Here is a 20,482-nt window from a genome sequence, read left to right on the forward strand (position 1 = left end):
GATACTGTGGACGGTGATAATGGCCGCAATTCTGTCAAAAAGTACAAGTGAAATAGAGTTCAACAATAGTCAAATGTTTCCAATAAAGTATTACTTGAAAATAATTATTTTCTTACTGATAATGAGACTCAAAGAACAAAATTGACATTATTGAACAACCCTAACAGGATATATTTAATATAGGTAGCAAAAACTAAAAACATGCAAGATCAATGTGTACCGAAGAACGTCAGTGCACACATAGGGGCACCAACCGCTTAATGTTAAAATGGCAACATTCCCAATAAAGAATGTCTGATGGAGCTGCAATTTGTAAAACATTCAGAGCTATATGGGCTTATTCTGCTGTGTATATGATACCTGCATGCCATGGGCATCGCTACACCCATGTTCGCAACGTATTTATGTATTATGTCATTCCCCGCGCACCAACTTTGTGACGTCATATAGATGATTATTAGCGCGCCCACAGTAAACTCCGCCAGGGAAGTGAGACGTGTTGTAAATGCACCTTTTTATAATAAAGGCATTGAAAAATAATGAACAATAACAGCGGACTAAATATCATTAAAGCTAAGAAAAATGTAATTTTCGATTAACATGTCAAATTACTATCAAAGATGTATTATCAACTGACTAATGACGCACTAATAATCGCAAAACATGACAATTGATGTATTCTCAAACCAAACAGCCGTCCATACGGTCAAAATATTTGTAAAACATGTTTCAGGGGAAATTGCCAATTAGTTGTTGTGTGTCATCAGCTGATACTGATCCTCGTTGGACCATCAGCAGCAACTTCTGCCCGAATCAGCTCATGTTTTCTCACGTAAGATATGGAGAGAGAGAGAGAGAGAGAGAGAGAGTGAGAGAGAGAGAGAGAGAGAGAGAGAGAGAGAGAGAGAGAGAGAGAGAGAGAGAGAGAGAGAGAGAGAGAGAGATTAATTTTCCGAGGATCATAACTCTAGCGTATCTTAAACCATATGGTTCATAAATATTTTATGCAAGATGTGGTGAATGGGTTTTCCGTACAACTCGTCCTAATGTTCCGGATATCTTAGTCTCATCTGAATAACCAAAACCAATATCAAGCATACACACATACTTACACTTCTCAAATAAATACTTCTCGGAAATAATCGGAACATGGAAAAGTAATTATTGTTGTGTCCGTGTCGATCTAAATTTAATTTTGTTTTTAACTGAACTATTTTTTTCAACATGCAGCTACATGCATGTGAACACCATGTACGGCCATGATAATGTTGATTTTGATACCCATGTGTCTGTGTATCTTACAGGGATGTTACAGGCAAATATTTTATACTCTACAAGGCCGCTTTACGGAAATTGTTTTGGTTGCTGACTCCGTCATCGTTGCGTTGGCAGAAAGTATCTTGTTGTATCTCTATGACGTTCGTACAGGAAAGTATAACTTTTGGTCGTTTGTTTCAACTTTGATATTCAGCCGACTTGTGTGGTATTGGGTTGTCAGTGATTGTTACTACTGGATGCGCGTCGTCGTACACTAGCTTGCCTGGCTATGACTTCATTATTTGCTTGATAAAGTTGGAGTGTGGCTTACTACGGCAAACACACTCAATGTACATCTCAAACCTGGTTATATAGAAACATGTACCCATTGGTACAGTTGTATCCACCCATCAAGATGTGCCTTCATCAAAACGAATGAAACACAGATAATGCTGACAATCCCTTAAGAGGAGATGCCGTCATTGTGTTTCTCATGCTGGACACATTTTAGAAACACTGAAGTAAATTTTATAATAAAGATATAAAGTTAAAGATAATTTTACTTATTTTTCCCAGATCATCGGAATCATCATTGCCGCATGTTTGTGCAGAAGAAATGCTGAAAAGGAACAGTATTCTACATTATAATATGTGATATACTACCGATCAGTGTCGAACAAACAAGTGCACATTTGAAATCTCTATCCACTATTACTATGCCGCCTTATGTAGTTATATTGGTAATTAAATTACAGTGATATTTAGAACTGTAATACTGAATTGAACTGTCCACATTAAACTAATAAAGCAAACTTTAGAAAACAATTTGGATTCACTTGAATCTTATTCATATTTGTCTTTTTATGTCTTAGATTTGCCAATAGAGCAACATGTGCCACGCTCAGAAATGAGGTAAAATATGATTTAATGACGAGTTCAAAGTTATTTCGCTTACATTTACAATTGAAAATGAAGAAATATTTTAATTAATGAAATATCCATCAATTATATTTTGTGTACTTGGTCATTATTCCTAATTAATTGCCATAAGTTCAAATTGCAGTCAAACTGAAGAAGGCAGTTTAATAATAACATGTGTTTTTAATTAAGAATGGAATTTGAAGACATTTATATCTTGGAAGCTTAAGGGGTCTCCACGGAATTAACTTTTGAGTGACAGCGGTATGTGGTCAATGTATTCAGAGATCATGTTAGAAAACATGGCTACAATTTCTATAAACCATATTATTAAAAAAATAAAAGGATAAAGAAGGTAATACACGTGAGCTTGAAAGCATGTATCCTGCTGTTCTTACACCACATAATGTAATATTTTCTGCCAGTTCATCACAGAGTTTAAAGGTCAAGGTCATGAAACTGGAGTGCGAGAGTATTGTTTAACGCCGCTTTTAGCAATATTCCAGCAATATCACGGCGGGGGACCCCAGAAATGGGCTTGCGACTGAACGCTTAAACCACCTGGCTGAAAGTGCTAATAACTTTGTTATTGAGATAAGGAGTGGCATTTGGTTGGTTGGTTTGTTTTTTAACGATATCATGAGCATCGATCCACGCAATTGGGATTGATGACATGCATCAACCAAGTGAGCGAGCCTGGTCCACCCGATCCCGTTAGTCGCCTTTTACGACAAGCATAGCCGCCTTTTACGGCAAGCATGGGTTGCTGAAGACCTATTCTACACCGGATCTTCACGGGTCGAGTGGCATTTGACTTTCCCTTATAATGTGATACAAATGTTTTCCGAAATACGCCTGTAATGTCATTAAACTGTAAGTTTTTTTCATGTGGCTCTTGAGATCGGATCTTCAATATGTTACTGCATTGTACGGTTGTCCATAAGGGACATTGAGTCTGTTTTTCAATATTTTGATATTTCACTTACTGTTATCGTACCCTTTTGCAAATTAACACGATTTGTCATACATATATGTGATAAATCATGTATAAAGTAGATATTGAATCGATGAAAAGTGAAGCGAAAATGTCAAAAACTTAAATAAAAATGTCAAAAATACAAACGAAAAGGTCAAAACTAAAATGAAAATGTCAAACACAAAAACGAAAATGTGAAAAACAAAAGCGAAAATGTCAAAAACTAAAGTATTTCCACCGCGGTGATAATGTTAAAATTATTTTCTCAAAACGACGGCAACGGTAAGCGATATAACACATTGATGTGCCATAATAATAACAACACAATATTGTGATTTATCTGTCATTGCAAGAAGGACAAGGTTAAATATCAAGGATGTTTCTAAAACGTCTACCCCTAACCTCCCAAATCTTCACAACGGATATAACTAGGTACACGGCGACTGGCTGAATGCAGGTTCTATTTGTTTTTGTCCCCAAACCAAAATTGTAACCAAAATACTTGGTGATTTAGTACCCAAGAAAACTATACTAAATATATACGATTGTATATATTTTTTCATGTTTATTGCAAACAATGAGCAGAACATTATGATAAAACATTTCATCAAGTTCATAATATAATTATCTGTACGTGGTCCTTGAGTGAGGTCAATCAACATTGGCACAATGTATCTTTGCTACTGAAACACATTGTTTTTCTGGGAACAAAAGCATAAACCGGTTTGGGTACATACTCACAAGAAACTTTAGGTACAAAAATCCCATTATTTAAATAATAATGTGTTATTGTTATTATTATTATTATTATTATTAAACATATTTTATTGTCCAAAAAGACAAAGGGATTGGACACAAGTGCAACACTTATTACCGCCTTCTCCCTATATACAGTTATACAAAATATTGCATAATGAAAATGAACAATTTAGAGTTGAAGCTTCACATTGTGGAAACATCCAACCAATCAGAGCGTCGCTTACCAGATCATGAAAGTGACAGTCGGAATGTGATTTCTAATCATGCAACCTCGAAAATTTTAGCAACGATAGTTACGGGTTTAACGACTGAATCCATACAATCTGGACTATCTATTAGCCATTCCACAATGTTCTTTTGTTCAGGTTTCAAATTTTAAATCGAGAATTTGTTAAAATATGTTTCGAAGCGTAGTCGCCAATATGAAATTAGTGCCGAAAAGCACGAGAAAGCTGTCTTCTGATTGGTCATTCCATTGGTCGGTCAAAGTTTGCGCAAGGTCCGTCTGACATGACCCGTGCAGCTGGGATGTCCTCAGGTCTTTGTTTAGCGGTAGCTGGAACTAAGAACAGGTTTTAATGAGATTGGAACTGAAGATGAAACTGGGCAATTTCTCTCCTACAGAGCCTGGAGCTGTAATGCTTTCGGTGTCATTGTGCTTGTCATTGCCATGAACAAGTCCCTGCTGGCATTCGTAGGAAGAAGGAACATGGGATATTAACAATGCATATGGATAGAAAAATCAGCAAAATGATTCACAGCAATACACACTGTATGAAATGCAAACACAAACAAGACACAAGTCTACCTATGTAGATGTATCAAATATTGATATAGAAGTTATGAAATGGTTAACATATATATATATAATTTTTTTTTAACCCCAAGCTTTTGTTTTGGTATAGAAGTGACAGAAAGTGTTAACCCTGAATCGAATGTAGAGTTTTCAACAGATGTGAAATAATCGTTGTTATCGCAGTTTACGCCAAAATTTCTAACAATCTCCATTACCCAGGGTAGTATCATTATATACGCAATGTGCTGTGAGATACCTCAGACACATCCAGAAAGAAAGCTACTCTTGATTTTGTGTTGCTGTCTCACTGGATGCATCGGGCGTATTCAGCAGAATGTAGTGTATCTAATATACCCTGGATAATACAGGGATACAAGTCTAAACAAGTTCAGCTGTTAAACATTATTAGACCCTAAAGACGATCAGCTGTTAAACACATTAAATCCCTAACACTTTCAGCTGTTAAACACGTTTTGACCCTAAATAAGTTCTGCTATTAAATAAGTTTAGACCATAAAGACGTTCAGCTATTTAACACGTTTAGACCCTAAATACGTCCAACTATAAAAAAGATTCTAGACCTAAACTTGACAATGTTTGTGTTTAGGATCAAGACACGTTTTTACATAGTACATTTTACACAAAAGAAACCACGTCATGACAACAGGTGTATATATCGGAACAGAAAAGCTCTCGCTTAAGCGGTATCTAATCCACGGTAGGACCACATCAACTTTCAAAACACTGCATGCAAAACACTGTTTATCGCATAAATACCATATTCTGATCCAACCTCTTCAGATGAAACACCTTGCATTTATTTTGGGCGTGGATCAGTAATATTAATTTTGTTCACCTGGGTAAGAAACACGACGTCTATTGCTTGTTATAAGAGGTTAGTAAATTGGTTTGGGTTTTCTGTATGGTTCGTAACTCTTAATATCAACCATTGGTGTGCCATACTCGACTGTTTACAGGCAGTCATCATATATATGGATCATTGCTGACAGTGGCATAAAATAACATTCACACAATCAGGAGTTAAAGCAGCTTGATTTCCTGCTGAGGACCTCACTTTCTAGAACACATTTGTATATATTTAACATCTTTGTTTTGGTTGACGGTCAAATAGTTCAGTGAAATGTTATGTTTCAACAAATGTCCTAAACGTTCTCTAGATCTTGCAGTGCCTAACTGTATGCTGACAGTATGCTTTTAATGTTTCAGTACATCACCATTTCCTTAATCACCACCTTAGGATTACTGGCAGTCATCGTGCTCAAAATCACGATTCTCCCGAAAGAACAGCTATGGCTAACATACATTTTTGAAAAAGTTATCTTTCATTCTCCTGAACTCGACTACTTCGGATGTAATGTATGCATGCAGAAATAACAAGGATATTGAGCTAAAACTACCCTGCAAATCAATCAACAGGCCCATAAGAACAGGGGTCTTTACATGTTTGTTTGTTTGTTTGTTTCCAAAAGATTGCATTGTCTCTCAAGTTTATCTACTTAAGACAGAAGTGGTTTTACTCTGCTGTTCTAGTTCACATACTCTGATGGTGACCAGTAACGTTAGCATGTGGACAACAAATACTAGTAACTCCGACATAAGTAAAATGATAGAATAATAGACCTGAAATGACGGAGAGCGGAATAGACCTATGAGTACATATGCTGTGAAAGTGGTTACTTCAGTATGTCGAGCTGGTGTTGAGGTTTGCATCGAAATACACGATCTCTGTCTCAGAGACGTTTCTGAGTATCTGTAAAAAAACTTATCTTAAGAACCCACTCATAAAACATATGTCCAAATGTTTTTTAGACTAAGAAACATGAACTTCTGAAGACACCTTTGCAGAAATACAGATTCAGAGTTAACTCATCCAACAAGTTGGGCGCTATTCATACGCAGGTAAATATAGCATCTGTATGTGCAAAAAATGGGTGTACTGTAATAGGAAGAGTAAACTATTGATTCAACGAATGCAAACCGTGGCATTAACTATTTAAACAATGATTACAACTTATATATTTCAGTGTTGTTTATGTCGTAAAGATACTTTTAGGAATATATTCCAAACATTCAAAGTGAACATTAGGATGTAACACCCCACTGGCCATATTGCGTCGGGAACAAATTGTAGAAAAACATCGTTAACCTAATACAGGAGCAATAAACGTGGAGAAGAATTCATTCTGTTCATGGTTGTCACTCCCCTGGATGACATGTTCTGGTATCAATGAAGAGGGTATAAAACTTGGAACACCTTTCTCTTATCTTATCTATTGCCTTATGGACCTTATACAGGCCTCTGTAATTATTTAAGTATTGTAACATGAAGCATGTCAGCTGTTAATTACTGATGATTGTATTTTAATGTTTCACATACAACATGCATTTATGCATAGTTACAGCTGAATTGTCATGAACACAATCTTTCTCACTGTATTTTCAAATTTCCAAATACAAATAGCAAGCTTTTACATAACTATTCAGAATGAAATCTCTCAGTCAGAATATTCCGTGACGACATGTTTGGTGTCAGAGTCGACTAAAATTGTAAACCAACGACATTGGGCGTTGATCAGACTGATATATATGTGCTCTAAATAAAGTTTATATGACAGCAAATATGTTGATGATAATCTGATAATGGATGATAACCTGCATCTGTTCTATGTTCTAAGAATGAAATAAATTGAAATAAGCCATAGATCTACCAAACTGAAGTGTCCTGTTTGACAACCAAGTTCTTTTTCCTTGTGACTCAGTAAAGGGGAAAAAACTCATGACTAGTTTTCATGACAAAGAATGACGTAATGTTTACAAATTAAAATGTATACATATAAAGCAAGAGAGGTTTTAACAACTGATATATATTTCAGATATCCGAGATTATCATTGCGGCATGTCCGTGCAGAGGAAGTGTTAAAAAGGAAACATATTCTCAAATATGATCAAATATTTTTCTGATCATTTTTCGACATTCCCTGTTGGACCAGTAGTTATAAAAACACCTTATTTTCATGTCATACAAGATACATTCAAGCGAATTCAATTCAGGAAATGTAATCCTCGGTAAAGTTCACGGTGGGACGTTTCAGTATCCACATATTCTTGATTCCTTATCCCATACAGTAGTCACTATGGTTACACCAGTTATTGATCATGGGTTCTTACTCCCTTAGCCTATACACTTGTCACCATGGTTTCACAATTTATTGATCATGGTTTCCTGCTTCTTTATCTTATACACATGGCAACTAGGTTACACCAGTTATTGATCATGGGTTCTTACTTCCTTATCCTATACACTTGTCACCATGGTTACACCACTTATTGATCATGGGTTCTTGCTTCCTTATCCTATACACTAGTCACTATGGTTACACCAGTTATTGATCATGGGTTCTTACTTCCTTATCACATACACTAGTCACCATGGTGACACCAGTTATTGATCATGGTTTTCGCTTCCTTATCCTATACACATGGCAACTGGGTTACACCAGTTATTGATCATGGGTTCTTGCTTCCTTATCCTATACACTTGTCACCATGGTTACACCAGTTATTGATCATTGGTTCTTGCCTCCTTATCCAACACACAAGTCACTATGGGAACACCAGTTATTGATCATTGGTTCTTGCTTCCTTGTCCTATACACTTGTCACCATGGTTACACCAGTTATTGATCATGGGTTCTTGCTTCCTTATCAACACACTAGTCACTATGGGAACACCAGTTATTGATCATGGGTTCTTGCTTCCTTATCCTATACACTTGTCACAATTTTTACACCCCGTTATTGATCATGGGTTCTTACTTCCTTATCTAATGCACTTGTCACCATGGTTACACTAGTTATTGATCATGGGTTCTTGCTTCCTTACCCAATACACATGTCACCATGGTTACACAAGTTATTGATCATGGGTATCTTGCTTCCTTATCCTATACACTAGTCACTATGGTAAAACCAGTTATTGATCCAGGGGGCTTGCTTCCTTATCCTATACACTTGTCACCATGGTTACACAAGTTATTGATCATGGGTTCTTACTTCTTTATCCTATACACATGGCAACTGGGTCACACCAGTTATTGGTCATGGGTTCTTACTTCCTTATCCTATACACTTGTCACCATTGTTACACCAGTTATTGATCATGGGTTCCTGCTTCCTTATCCTATACACATGTAACCATGGTTACACCAGTTATTGATCATGGGTTCCTGCTTCCTTATCCTACACACATGGCAACTTGGTTACACCAGTTATTGATCATTGGTTCTTGCTTCTTTATCCTATACACATGTAACCATGGTTACACCATTTATTGATCATGGATTCTTGCTTCCTTATAATCCTATACACCAGTTATTGATCATGGGTTCCTGCTTCCTTATTATCCTATACACCAGTTATTGATCATGGGTTCCTGCTTCCTTATCCTATCCACATGGCAACTGGGTTACACCAGATATTGATCCTGGGTTCTTGATTCCTTATCCTATACACCTAGCAGCTCGGTTACACCAGTTGCCTAGGTCCTAAAAGTCACAGTTTTGATCATGGGTTCGAATCCAAAATTGGCACTGATATTGATCGTATTTCACATTGAGCTTTAACATAGCCGAACTTCACACAGAGCTTCAAAGATACCCGCACTGAAATATTGCATTTCATTATTAACATTACATTAATAAATCATACTTTCAAAATCAGTTTTGTGTTGTTTAAATGTTATTCATATGAATCCTGTCATGCCATGAGACGTGGATCCTAAAACGACTAAGTGGTTTAACTCTGCAAACTAATTCCAGTCCTTAGTCGTCGGGTCATCATGAAACCTACATCCAAAATACAACGACCTCAAAGTTTCCATGACAACTGAACGGAGGGATTAACAGATTGTTGAGAAAAAACGTAAGGGCTTACCTCAAATATTGATATATCAATATTCCTATTAGACGTCATGTAAGCACTCACCCGGGTCAACTGTGTATACCTCAGGATCCTTCATCGCCCATCCTGTAGATAGGTATATCCAGAATAGTAATCACAATGTGTTTGAAACATTCATAAAAATTACTTTCAGATTGTGGCACAATGCGGATCTCGATAGATTGCAGTTGCTTGCAATTGCTTCCACAAATCTTCATCTTCAACACTTTCGATTATTTCGATTGTAAAAGATTTGAATTTTGTGATATAATTCTAACAAAAACATATTAATTGATTATTATTTAAATGTGAAGATGTTATGGTTATCCGAGATTTGAGGAATGGATGCGGTGCATACTAAGGTGTTATAAGTAGTTTTTTTATTCTTCCCCCTGACATTCACATCTTTGTCTTAATCACAGCATTTAACATTAACATGCATTTATCGCATTCAGTAGTACGTGTTGGTTTATTGGTTTCAATGCATATAGCAACTGTTTTGCATACCTTCTGTTGGGGTATCGTGCGTAAGGTAATTGCATGTTCCAATGATCGTCTTACATAATATAATCGAACTGTCAAACGGGGTCTCCACACACATAAAATGTCTTGACGAAAACGTTTTTGAAAAACCATAATGAAAACTTGAAAATGTTATGTTAGTCTGGCACACGCAATTTGGGTATAAAGTGGGCTTTGAAGGACATTCAACTTGCCAGGAGTGCAATTGGCGCGAGCCTAATGTAGTTGCTACTTATGCATGTCTTAAGATTAACACGTATTAAAATAACCATTGTAAGGTTCACTACAGCACTTCCAAACAAACCCCTTTCCATAAGCATGCGGATATGACCCACTATCAAAAGTGATGACACCAGGTGTTCGCGAAAAGGGGAGCGTACTCCGACCCCCAACTGCCTGTGATGACAAAATCACAATGAAGGTGTTCAAGGTGTGATAATTGGCTAATGCACAGTATACGCTGGGTAGGTCGAGGTCTTGGTCACTGTAAGTCACTCTCTTTTGGTTTACATGATTTCTGTTATATTTCCCTCACAGTTTTACTGTGCGGTTTGACATACTTTTATCAACTACATGCTATCTCCACTTAAAAGTTAATAAATGTTATGAGACGTAAACTCTCTATGATCTACGTGGGGCGGATGGTAGCCTAGTGGTTGAAGCGTTCGCACGTCCCGCCAAAGGCTTGAGTTCGATGGATACGATTATGAAACCCTATAAGCAGCGTAACACCATACTCACTAACTATATCTGTGTATATATATCTATTATGTCATTCTTTGACATGTGTCTTTCTTGTCTGATTATGTTTGTTTGTTGTTTGTTTGTTGTTTAACGCCGCACTCGGCAATAGTTCAGGTATATGACGGAGGTCTGTAAATAATCGAATCTGGACCAGACCATCCAGTAACTGGCATCCTGAGCATCGATCCACGCAATTGGGATACGATGACATGCATCAACCAAGTCAGCCAGCCTGAGCACCCGATCACGTTATGTGATTAGTCGCCCCTTACCTCCAGCATAGTCGCCTCCCACTGCAAGCATTGGGTGCTTAAGGCCTATTCTAACCCGGATTTTCACGGGTCTGTCTGATTAGGATTTGTATTTACATTAAGAGGGGGGCACGTGCATGCCTTAATATTATGCGAAAACGGAGAAACGGAGCATATCAGACAAGGACACAAAAACACATCATCAGATATAAAACGTTTATTGCCACACTATCGAGAACAATTACAATTTGTTGACATTACGTTCATAGTTTGAAAAATCGTTCAAGTCCGTGCTGTTATCATCAAGGTCACATGACGCAGCAGTTCAACTATTTCGTTTGGACAACATTTGACTATAAACAGAGCATGTGATCTGTAAATTAGCCTTTGAAGCGTCTCGTTGTAATAATGTAAGTTAATATTGGTAGAAGTTATAAGAAATACAAATATGAAAGCTGAAAACAATTGATGTGCGATCAGAAAATTATTGTGTTATGTGGTGGCGAGGGGTTAGGGTGATGGGGCTTGGATTTGTTTGATAAAATATCTTGTCCCAGAAAAAAAGACAAAAACAAATAACAGTTTGCAAAAAAATATTATATTGGTAGCTGGAGATGTTGTATGCCACAGGAATAAAGCGTGTATTGATGTAGTGACCTGTAGAATATATTGTCTAATACAAAACTCCTATCCTCCCCCCCCCCCCCCCCCCCAAAATGCACCCCCAAATTGTTCAACAAGATATTGTATATTTGACTTTTTTTTAAATACAGATTTAAATATATATTTATGGGGTAAAATCTTTTGAGTCACAGATTGTTTTCTTTCACTAAGCATTCGAAGAAGTCGGGGTTTTCAGTTTTTTTACGAGATTGTTAGTGTGTGACACAAGTACGTTCAGATCGAGAATGATAATGCTCCCGAACACTAGCGAAAGGAACACCACTCCGATATAGCCAATACTCTGGGAGCTAGGGCGATCGTCCATCACACTGATCAGCTTCCGCTGTGCGGCGGAAGTGTTCTTGCTGTCAATGGTAAGTGCGGCGACAATCTGTTCAATCTTCTGTTTCAAGGACAATGAGGAGATAGTTGGTTCCCACATCGGCGGAGGGTCGCGACATTCACAGTAGCATATGGCGTCATCTAACACTGAAGAACAAAATGGTTACAATAAAAACACAAACATTAAGTTTATTGAATATCTTAAAATATAAAATCTGAGCAAAGTGTTTTGGCTTTTTCCTCTACGTACCATTCAAAAACATTCTGGTAAACACAGAATCTGTAACCTGTCAAATGTCTGAGCTCCGTCAAATACAGTCGTGTACGATGAAATGCAATTAACAAGAATTGTGCTTTCTGAAATAAGGAAAAAAAGAATTGCAAACTAACTACTAAACAGATATTGTAGATGCAAGTACCAAAATTAGCGGGCTGAACGTAAGCTCCCCAAAAGTACCATTAAACTTTTACAACCAGATATGTTCAGTTAGTAAGGTACCGTGGCAAAAATGACCATATATAAATGAAAAATATCTAAACTGGGCGGCAAAAGAAAGTATAGGTCGAGTTCCATGATCGATAAAAAAATAGCAAGAAGAGGTTTTGTTGTGAATTATAATATAATCTAGGGAGGGGTAACAAATGATTGATCAACCACAGTTTGAATGAAATTGTGCAATCACAGGTAATGTAAGCTCAAGGTAAACAATGGTGGGGTAAGACATTTCATTTTCAAATGTTGTCTGAAATGTCACCAAAAACTTGTCAGACACACTACAAGTTCATTGTCGACACAGTTGCCAACAAAAACGTGTATGACCTCCAGCTGCCTCAATGCATGCTGTGATACGCCGCCTCACCGATGACGTCAGTCTTCTGATGACGTGGACTGGAATCCGTTGCCACTCGTCTCACAGGGCCTGCTGCAATTCTTGTCTGTTAACGGGAGGCTGATGGCGTGCTCTAATCTGTCTGTCAAGATGGCACACAGATGTTCAATAGGATTCATATCGGGTGAGTGGGCAGGCCAGGCAAAACGTCAACGTTCTGCTGGTTTAAAAAGTTCCGAGTCGGTCTTGCAGTATGGGGCCTGGCATTGTCGTGTTGAAACAATGTCCCCTGCTGTTGGTTTTGTAAGAACGGAAGCACAACTGGCTGCAACACTTGGTCTCTGTACTGCACAGCGTTTAGGATTCCCTGTATAATCACCAAATCAGCCTTCTGATCTCCACAAATACCGCCCCACACAATGACACCTCCCCCGCCGAATGGATGGACCTCTCGAATACACGCCGGAGCCAAACGTTCCCCTCTGCCTCGATAAACTCGTTCTCTGCCGTCATTTCGAAACAAGTTAAACCGACTTTCATCAGTAAGCAGCACTCGACGCCAATTTCTTACTTGCCAGCGTCGAACCTGCCTCGACCATCGCAGTCTCAGGCGTCGATGTTGAGCAGTCAGTACCATTCATCGGAAAGGACGATACGCTCGGATTCCAGCAGCACGAAGTCGTCGTAGTACTGTACGTTGGCTAATGGGATGTGCCAACGCCGTCGCCGTTACGAATCTGTTTCTCAGGTGAATGAGCCTTATCTTACCGTCTTCCAGTGGCGTTGTCACTCAGGGTCGTCCGGTTCTAGGCCTGTCCTGTGTCCTCCCTGTCTGCCTGTACTGTTGACTCAGCCTGGCTAATGTCAATGGTGTACAACCAAACCTTCTGGCAATTTGGACCTATGTTGCCCCCATTTCGGCCATACCGATGTCTCTCTCTCTCTCTCTCTCTCTCTCTCTCTCTCTCTCTCTCTCTCTCTCTCTCTCTCTCTCTCTCTCTCTCTCTCTCTCTCTCCTGTGACAGTCGTGGCATTTCTTTTGTGTGCTTTCATCACGTGTGGTTATACCCTGCAGACGAACGCATTTATACAGCTAACATGCACGTGCAGTTTATCCCATAGGCGGGAAACCTGTTTCACCTTTTTTTGTCACCGGACGCGCAACCTTTCATGGCACAGTGGAGCGGCGCTTCGGACCGTGACGAGCTTGTTTTTTCTTCTCGGTGAGGTGAGGTGGTTTTTGGTACCTGTTCCTGGGCAGTCATTTTCCCAATACCAACTTTCCACTAGTTATCGCTGTTTTTAGGAAAATTACAAATTGCCAACTTATACTTTCTTTTGCCGCTTAGTTTACTTAATACAAGATAATCCCAGTAATCAAAGAAATTAAACACTTCCAATACATGAATAAGCTTGCATACATATATGAGATCATAGATGTATGAGATTAAACTGCCAGAGAATAAACTTTTCAGACAAAGAAATCTCTTACAATTCCCTTATGAACATAAAGACACCGAGCTGTGCCGAGTTGTGCCGAATTGTGCCAACCGCCAGACGGCGGTGAGTAGAGCGGCGCTTCGGACCGTGACGAGCTTGTTTTTTCTTCTCGGTGACATCCACCTCGCCTGACCACCCGATCAAGTTTATAATAAACAATAATTTTATTGGGACCTATTCTAACCGTCGGGTTGTAACTATTAAATAACGTGTGTGAAATATATAAATGTTAATAGAAAAAGTTCCCTCACAATACACTGGCAAATGTTCTGTGTGAACATGCTTAATTACGTCCCTGTATCTGTGCTCCAACATGCATTTATACTCGAATATATAATGCATATTTTATAATGACATACATATATGAGGTGAGATGAGGTGATATGGGGTTTAACGTCGCGTAAAAGATTTTTGTACTTATAAAGCGACGTGCGTGCATGTATGTGTGTGTCTGCTTGTACTGATCCTGGCTGATGCCGATTTTATAGTGCTAGCCCACTGAGATACCATGCCGCAGTTTAACATGAATACCCCACTTAAACACAGTAAACTGACTCCGAGCCGACCAGTCCTTGTTTTAGCCCCTTAATGCCGATTGCCAGACAGGGTAACAACAAGTACCATCTTTTAACGTCTTCTGGTATGACGCGGCCGGGGATCGAACCCCGCGGCCGGCCCTTCCGCTCTACCACTAGACTACGGAGGCGGTCTATACATATATACAATATATTAACATGCACTCGGTATGTGATGCATGATGATGATATCATTTTATTTACAATTAAGTAGTTATTAAAAAATCAATGTTGGACTTATGCACGTGCATATTTATCACGTGAAACATTAGGTTGTCTGTTAATTTGTCGGTTAAAACTGTTCATTGGAAGGGCTAACTGAAGTATAACGAAACAAGTTTGTCAATCGACTGGAAGCAAGAAAAACGCAGTCGGTTGTACTTAGAGTAATCAATGTGTTCCAGAGCACCATCCAGATTTTGGTATCGGTACCAGCCGCACGGGGCGTTACGTGACCGACACAGCTCTGGCCGCCCTTTTTTCATAACGCTACCATCATTCATCATCCTGATGTACAGTAACATGTACGTTACTTCCGACTCCAAAAACGGATTATGCGTTTCAATAATTGACGTGATCCATTTCCCACTACCAAAACAATTACACGTATTGAACCCATCGTGTTTCATTGAAAGTCCTAGTCCCATCAAACAACCTTAGGGGCCGCTTCAGAAAGCGATCGTAGGGCTCCATCTGACCTTTACCGATGTTAGACCAAAACAGGTTTGGGGGGCAAGGGGAAGGGGGCAAATCGCCCAGTGTGCCGTAATTTGATGTACAGTTTTTGCCCCTTAATCGACAGTATTTGCGATACGATATGTACCATTTGTATGTTTTGACTATTATAGAGACTGGGCTCTTGTGTGCTCAACACGGTCAATGTAGATTATTCAATAGGCGTGTACTTACCGTCATCCACAGTGACGAGATCGGTGCAGTTGAGAACCCGCGGTTCAACATTATTGTCGATGTAGTTAACATTCACACTCCGTAACAAACCTGAAACATGGATGACGATCAAACACTTTAACCACTATGCCATACCACACCACTCTGTTCATGAACATGGTGAGTGAGTGAGTGAGTTTGGTTTTACGCCGCTTTTAGCAATATTCCAGCAATATCACGGCGGGGGACACCAGAAATGGGCTTCACACATTGTACCCATGTCGGAAATCGAACCCGGGTCTTCGGCGTGACGAGCGAACGCTTTAACCACTAGGCTTCCCAACCGCCCCCATGAACATGGTAACGAAACGCATACATACACATAAAGTCATACGTTTGAACTAGATGCAATTACAAAAGCAATGGGCGACACATTTTGAAACATTAATTCACATGCAGTTGTACATGAGACACTATGCTGGATCTGTAATTTCTTTTGGGGGTATGGAAGACCACGATCCGTTGTGCAGACTTGCAAATCCTGGGTCATCAAAATGGTAAGCGTTTAAAACTTACGTAACTTCGGGCTTTCCTCTAACAGAAATAACTAAAATGCCGTCCAAAGCGGTGTAACCCAAATTCGCTCACGAACGAACGAACGCTCGCTCGCTCACGAAAGAACGGACGAACGAACGAACGATATGAACCCTTACTCAATTTTATCAAATATAGAATAGGCGAATATGGAATAAAATCCCTCGCAAAAGAAAGCATACTCTTAAAAATTGGATTAGACTATCAAATTAGAAATGTTATGAACACGTTGCTGAATCTCTGGTATCTGTGAACCAATTTATGCAACTCCGCATAAACTGAAACTCACCCCCGACGCATATCTTCGCATAGAATGTCCAGTCAGTGTTCACCTCCAAGGTGTTAGATGTATTGTTGATGAAGATCGCGGAATCAGTATGGTAGTGAACTCTGCATGTATTGTCAGAGACTCGGTATGAAAACCCCCAGCATTCCGTACTGTTGATCCATCCGTTACGACAGGAAGTAGCACAGTCAGCCTCGCTTTCAACGACAACGTCTTCAATTGTTAACGTCTGTGCAGTAGCTATGGTGTTGTCTCTGGGATCAAACCAACAGTCCCCTAAAAGACAAAACATTCATCATTGTTACATGTATTGAACGAATAAACAACATATACATACATGGAGCAGAGGAAAGACAGTTATTTAAATATTTCATCTTTTATGACTTGAAAACGCCGATCCTGTTTTTGCTCTAGAAGTGCATCACTTTGTATCTTTTTACGAGAGGAGAGCCAAACGAGGGTTATACGGACTAAATCTGATCTACATCTTATCCAGTTCATATTTTTGTTATGACTATCCTGACTGCTTACAAACAAGTTTAATATTTCTGATTTTTAAGTCTTTTTGAATATTTAACACGTTTATATTATCTAAAACCTCTTTAAATAAGTATGGAATGTATTGTACAAAGTGCAATAGGGTCGGCGTTTTGAAGGCAACAAATATGTACACTCCTGGACTTGTTGTTCCCTTGGCAAAATGACACGCAAGCGTGTCAATGAGTGAAAAATGATATATATATTCCCGGTTTGGTCATGGCAAGGATATGTTCAACGGATATGATACGAAAAGACGGCCCTGGCAATTTGATTCCAGGCATTCAAAGCTTTGTTTGCCTGGCAATCCTACATATAATGACGATCACGTTATCAACTTTGCTTTAATCTATCACATATAGAAAATCTCATCCTTGTCTTTTGATATAAAATACATCAACACGGGGACTTGACGGGGAGTATTTAACCTTTTTCGACGAGACAAAAGCATCTTCCCGAGGCAAGAGAGTTAACTTATTATAAAAGTCCAGTTTCAACCCTTGCCGAACTAGGCTGGTATTATTGAGTTACATTTTGGCTGGACTATGAGTCTATGCATAGTCCAAACAAAATCACGCACCGAAATCGAAATCCGGCTCGTAAAATGTCGTTCAGATTTCGGTGGATTGCAGGATTTGGAAAGCATGTGCTCCGCCAACTCGTTGTTAACAGAGATTTTCCAAGTCTTTTCATGCTTTTAATCAAGGTGCTCACGTGATTTGATGCACTTCGCTATGCAAGACCCGTTTTATCACAATATCGATCAGATCGTCTTGACTGTAAGCCGCCATTTTGTTTGAAACAAATGCAAGTGATACGAGAGGTGGAATCTGATTGGTCCATAGGATAGGCTTAGGAGGGACATAATAACCACTCGTAATAACAACTGGTTTCGCTACGGTCGAGCCCATGAATTCCAGCCTAGTTCGGCAAGGGTGGAAACTGGACTTTTAAAGTCAGTTAACACCCTTGCCTCGGGAAGATGAGACAAAAGAGGTAAATTCTATTATCATCTGATATAATTCTTCTTATTTTTTCAACAAACAGTTATAACCAGTGTCTTGAGTGTAAAAAGTACAGCTGACAAGCTTCAGCGGCAGAGATTAGTGATTTTACTGTGACGTCATGGTAACTGATGACATCACAATGGTTTGCAAAGTTCATTTCTAAGCGATATCTACTGTGGAAGCCAGTTTTGGATGACAAAGACATATATTCTAGACCTTGACTGGACATGGGCAGCAGACCAGGGTGTGTAGGTCCACGAATAGGTGATAATAAAGAATTAAGTAAGACCAGATGAGATTGTAATGGTTCCGATGGTCATGCATGTTCGTTTAACCATTTCTGTCATGATACGCGACAACTGCGAGTTGAAAACATATGGACGTGAATTGTATGCACATTTATCTTTTCTGTTAAAAGTGAGTGAGTGAGTGAGTTGGGTTTAACGCCGCTTTGAAACATATTCCAGTTATATATCGGCGTGTCAGCCTAATGTGGGAGGAAACCCCGAAGTGATGCAGGTCTCGGATGTTTACTACCTGGTGAAACCCACGGGCACGGGTTTGTTAAGGACAAAACTTGAAATATAATCGGGGCGAACAAGGATTCCAACCCACGTCCACACTATGAAGATTCTGGTGTGCACAGGGGACGCAACTCTGCGCAGCGAATTGCGGGTATTATCTTCCCGTGCTCCTGTTCATGTTAATAGGAATAAACCAGAAATCGTGATCAGATGGTGTTGTGCCATAACCTGGCAATGTGTTGTCACCACATATGATCAAAACTTTAAATAACTAACGTCATGCATGTCATCGTATCCAAACTGCGTGGGTCGATGCTTATGATATCAATCACTGGATTGTCTGGTCCCGACTCGACTTTTTACAGACCGCAATGATATAGCCGGAATATTGCTAAGCGCGGCGTTAAACAACAAACAAACAAATCTCCTCTACATGGACCCTTTTACAAGCCAAGTACCACTGATTTTAACAAGACGTGCTTGTGCATGAGTCATAACCTTGTTATCCGATTGATTCATGCAAACCCTTTTATCTCTAAATCGTTATAGTAGAAAAAGTACACTATCCGTTTCCACGAGAATCGGAAGGAAGACAAGGGAATGTTGCAGCAAGCCCGTGTTGGCCGTTCAATAGACAACATTGTCATCTAACGAAGCCAAGCACATGGCCATGTGTAAATGTGTTACCAGTATTTCTGAGCCGTTACTTGTATCGAAGGCTGTGCTTTTATGTTCGGAAGCATGTAAGAGGGTCTCGGTCGAAGGAAACAATTTAGATGGTGGAGAACATTTCCAAATTTGACCTATTGCAATTCCCTATTTTGACTTGTATTTTATGATTCCGTGCTTTTTAGCTGAATAATTGACTTGTCCTTGCATGTGTTTCTGAAGGATGCATCACTGTTTGATTGTGATTCTTGATCATAAACACATGCATATAATCTAGTCAGAATCGTACAATTGACTAAAGTATAGATTTCTTATTATGATTATGGAAAAAGTTGTTTTTCGCTTTTATTAAGACTCATATTTAGACTGAATAATGCAAACACACACCTAGATAGAGGATTGTTTCAGAAATAGTTTAAATAAGACATTGTGGGCATTCAATATGATCCATAAACACTATATTTGACGGAATATAGCTACAAAAGGCATGTCTTCATCATCTGACATGTCATATACCCATACCCCCCTCCGAAAGGGACCGCCTCCGTGGTCCAGTGGTAGAGCGTCCGCCCGGAGAGCGGAAGGTCTGGAGTACGATACCCGGCCGCGTCTTACCAAAAGCCTTTCACAGGTGGTACTTGTTGTTACCCTGTCTGGCGCTCGGCATCAAGGGGCTAAAACAAGGACTGGTTGGCTCGGAGTATACATCTATTGTGTCTGAGTTGGGTATTCATGATAAGCTTCGGCATGTTATCTCAGTGGTTTAGCACTATCAATCGGCATCAGTTCGGACTAGTACAAGCAGCCACACAAACACACGCGTGATTGCACGTCGCTATATAAGTGCAATAATCTTGGACGCGACGTGAACCAAGAATCGGTTCC

The 20,482-nt window shown here is 39.3% G+C and overlaps 1 protein-coding gene across 1 annotated transcript in view; it reads right to left on the reverse strand.

The window, feature by feature from the left end:
• Positions 1-11,911: 11,911 nt before the first annotated feature.
• LOC124113445 overlaps positions 11,912-20,482 on the reverse strand; it is a 33,415-nt gene continuing 24,844 nt past the window's right edge. The window contains exons 5-7 of the mRNA XM_046473793.2: positions 16,864-17,136; positions 16,002-16,091; positions 11,912-12,334 (exon numbers count right to left, since the gene is read on the reverse strand). Of these exons, the coding sequence (XP_046329749.2) occupies positions 12,012-12,334; positions 16,002-16,091; positions 16,864-17,136 (686 nt within the window). The 3' untranslated portion in view covers positions 11,912-12,011. The remainder of the gene's footprint in view (positions 12,335-16,001; positions 16,092-16,863; positions 17,137-20,482) is intronic.

Source organism: Haliotis rufescens, unplaced genomic scaffold (assembly GCF_023055435.1).
Source record: "Haliotis rufescens isolate VD_foot unplaced genomic scaffold, xgHalRufe1.0.p SCAF_6, whole genome shotgun sequence".
NCBI classification, from domain to species: domain Eukaryota; kingdom Metazoa; phylum Mollusca; class Gastropoda; order Lepetellida; family Haliotidae; genus Haliotis; species Haliotis rufescens.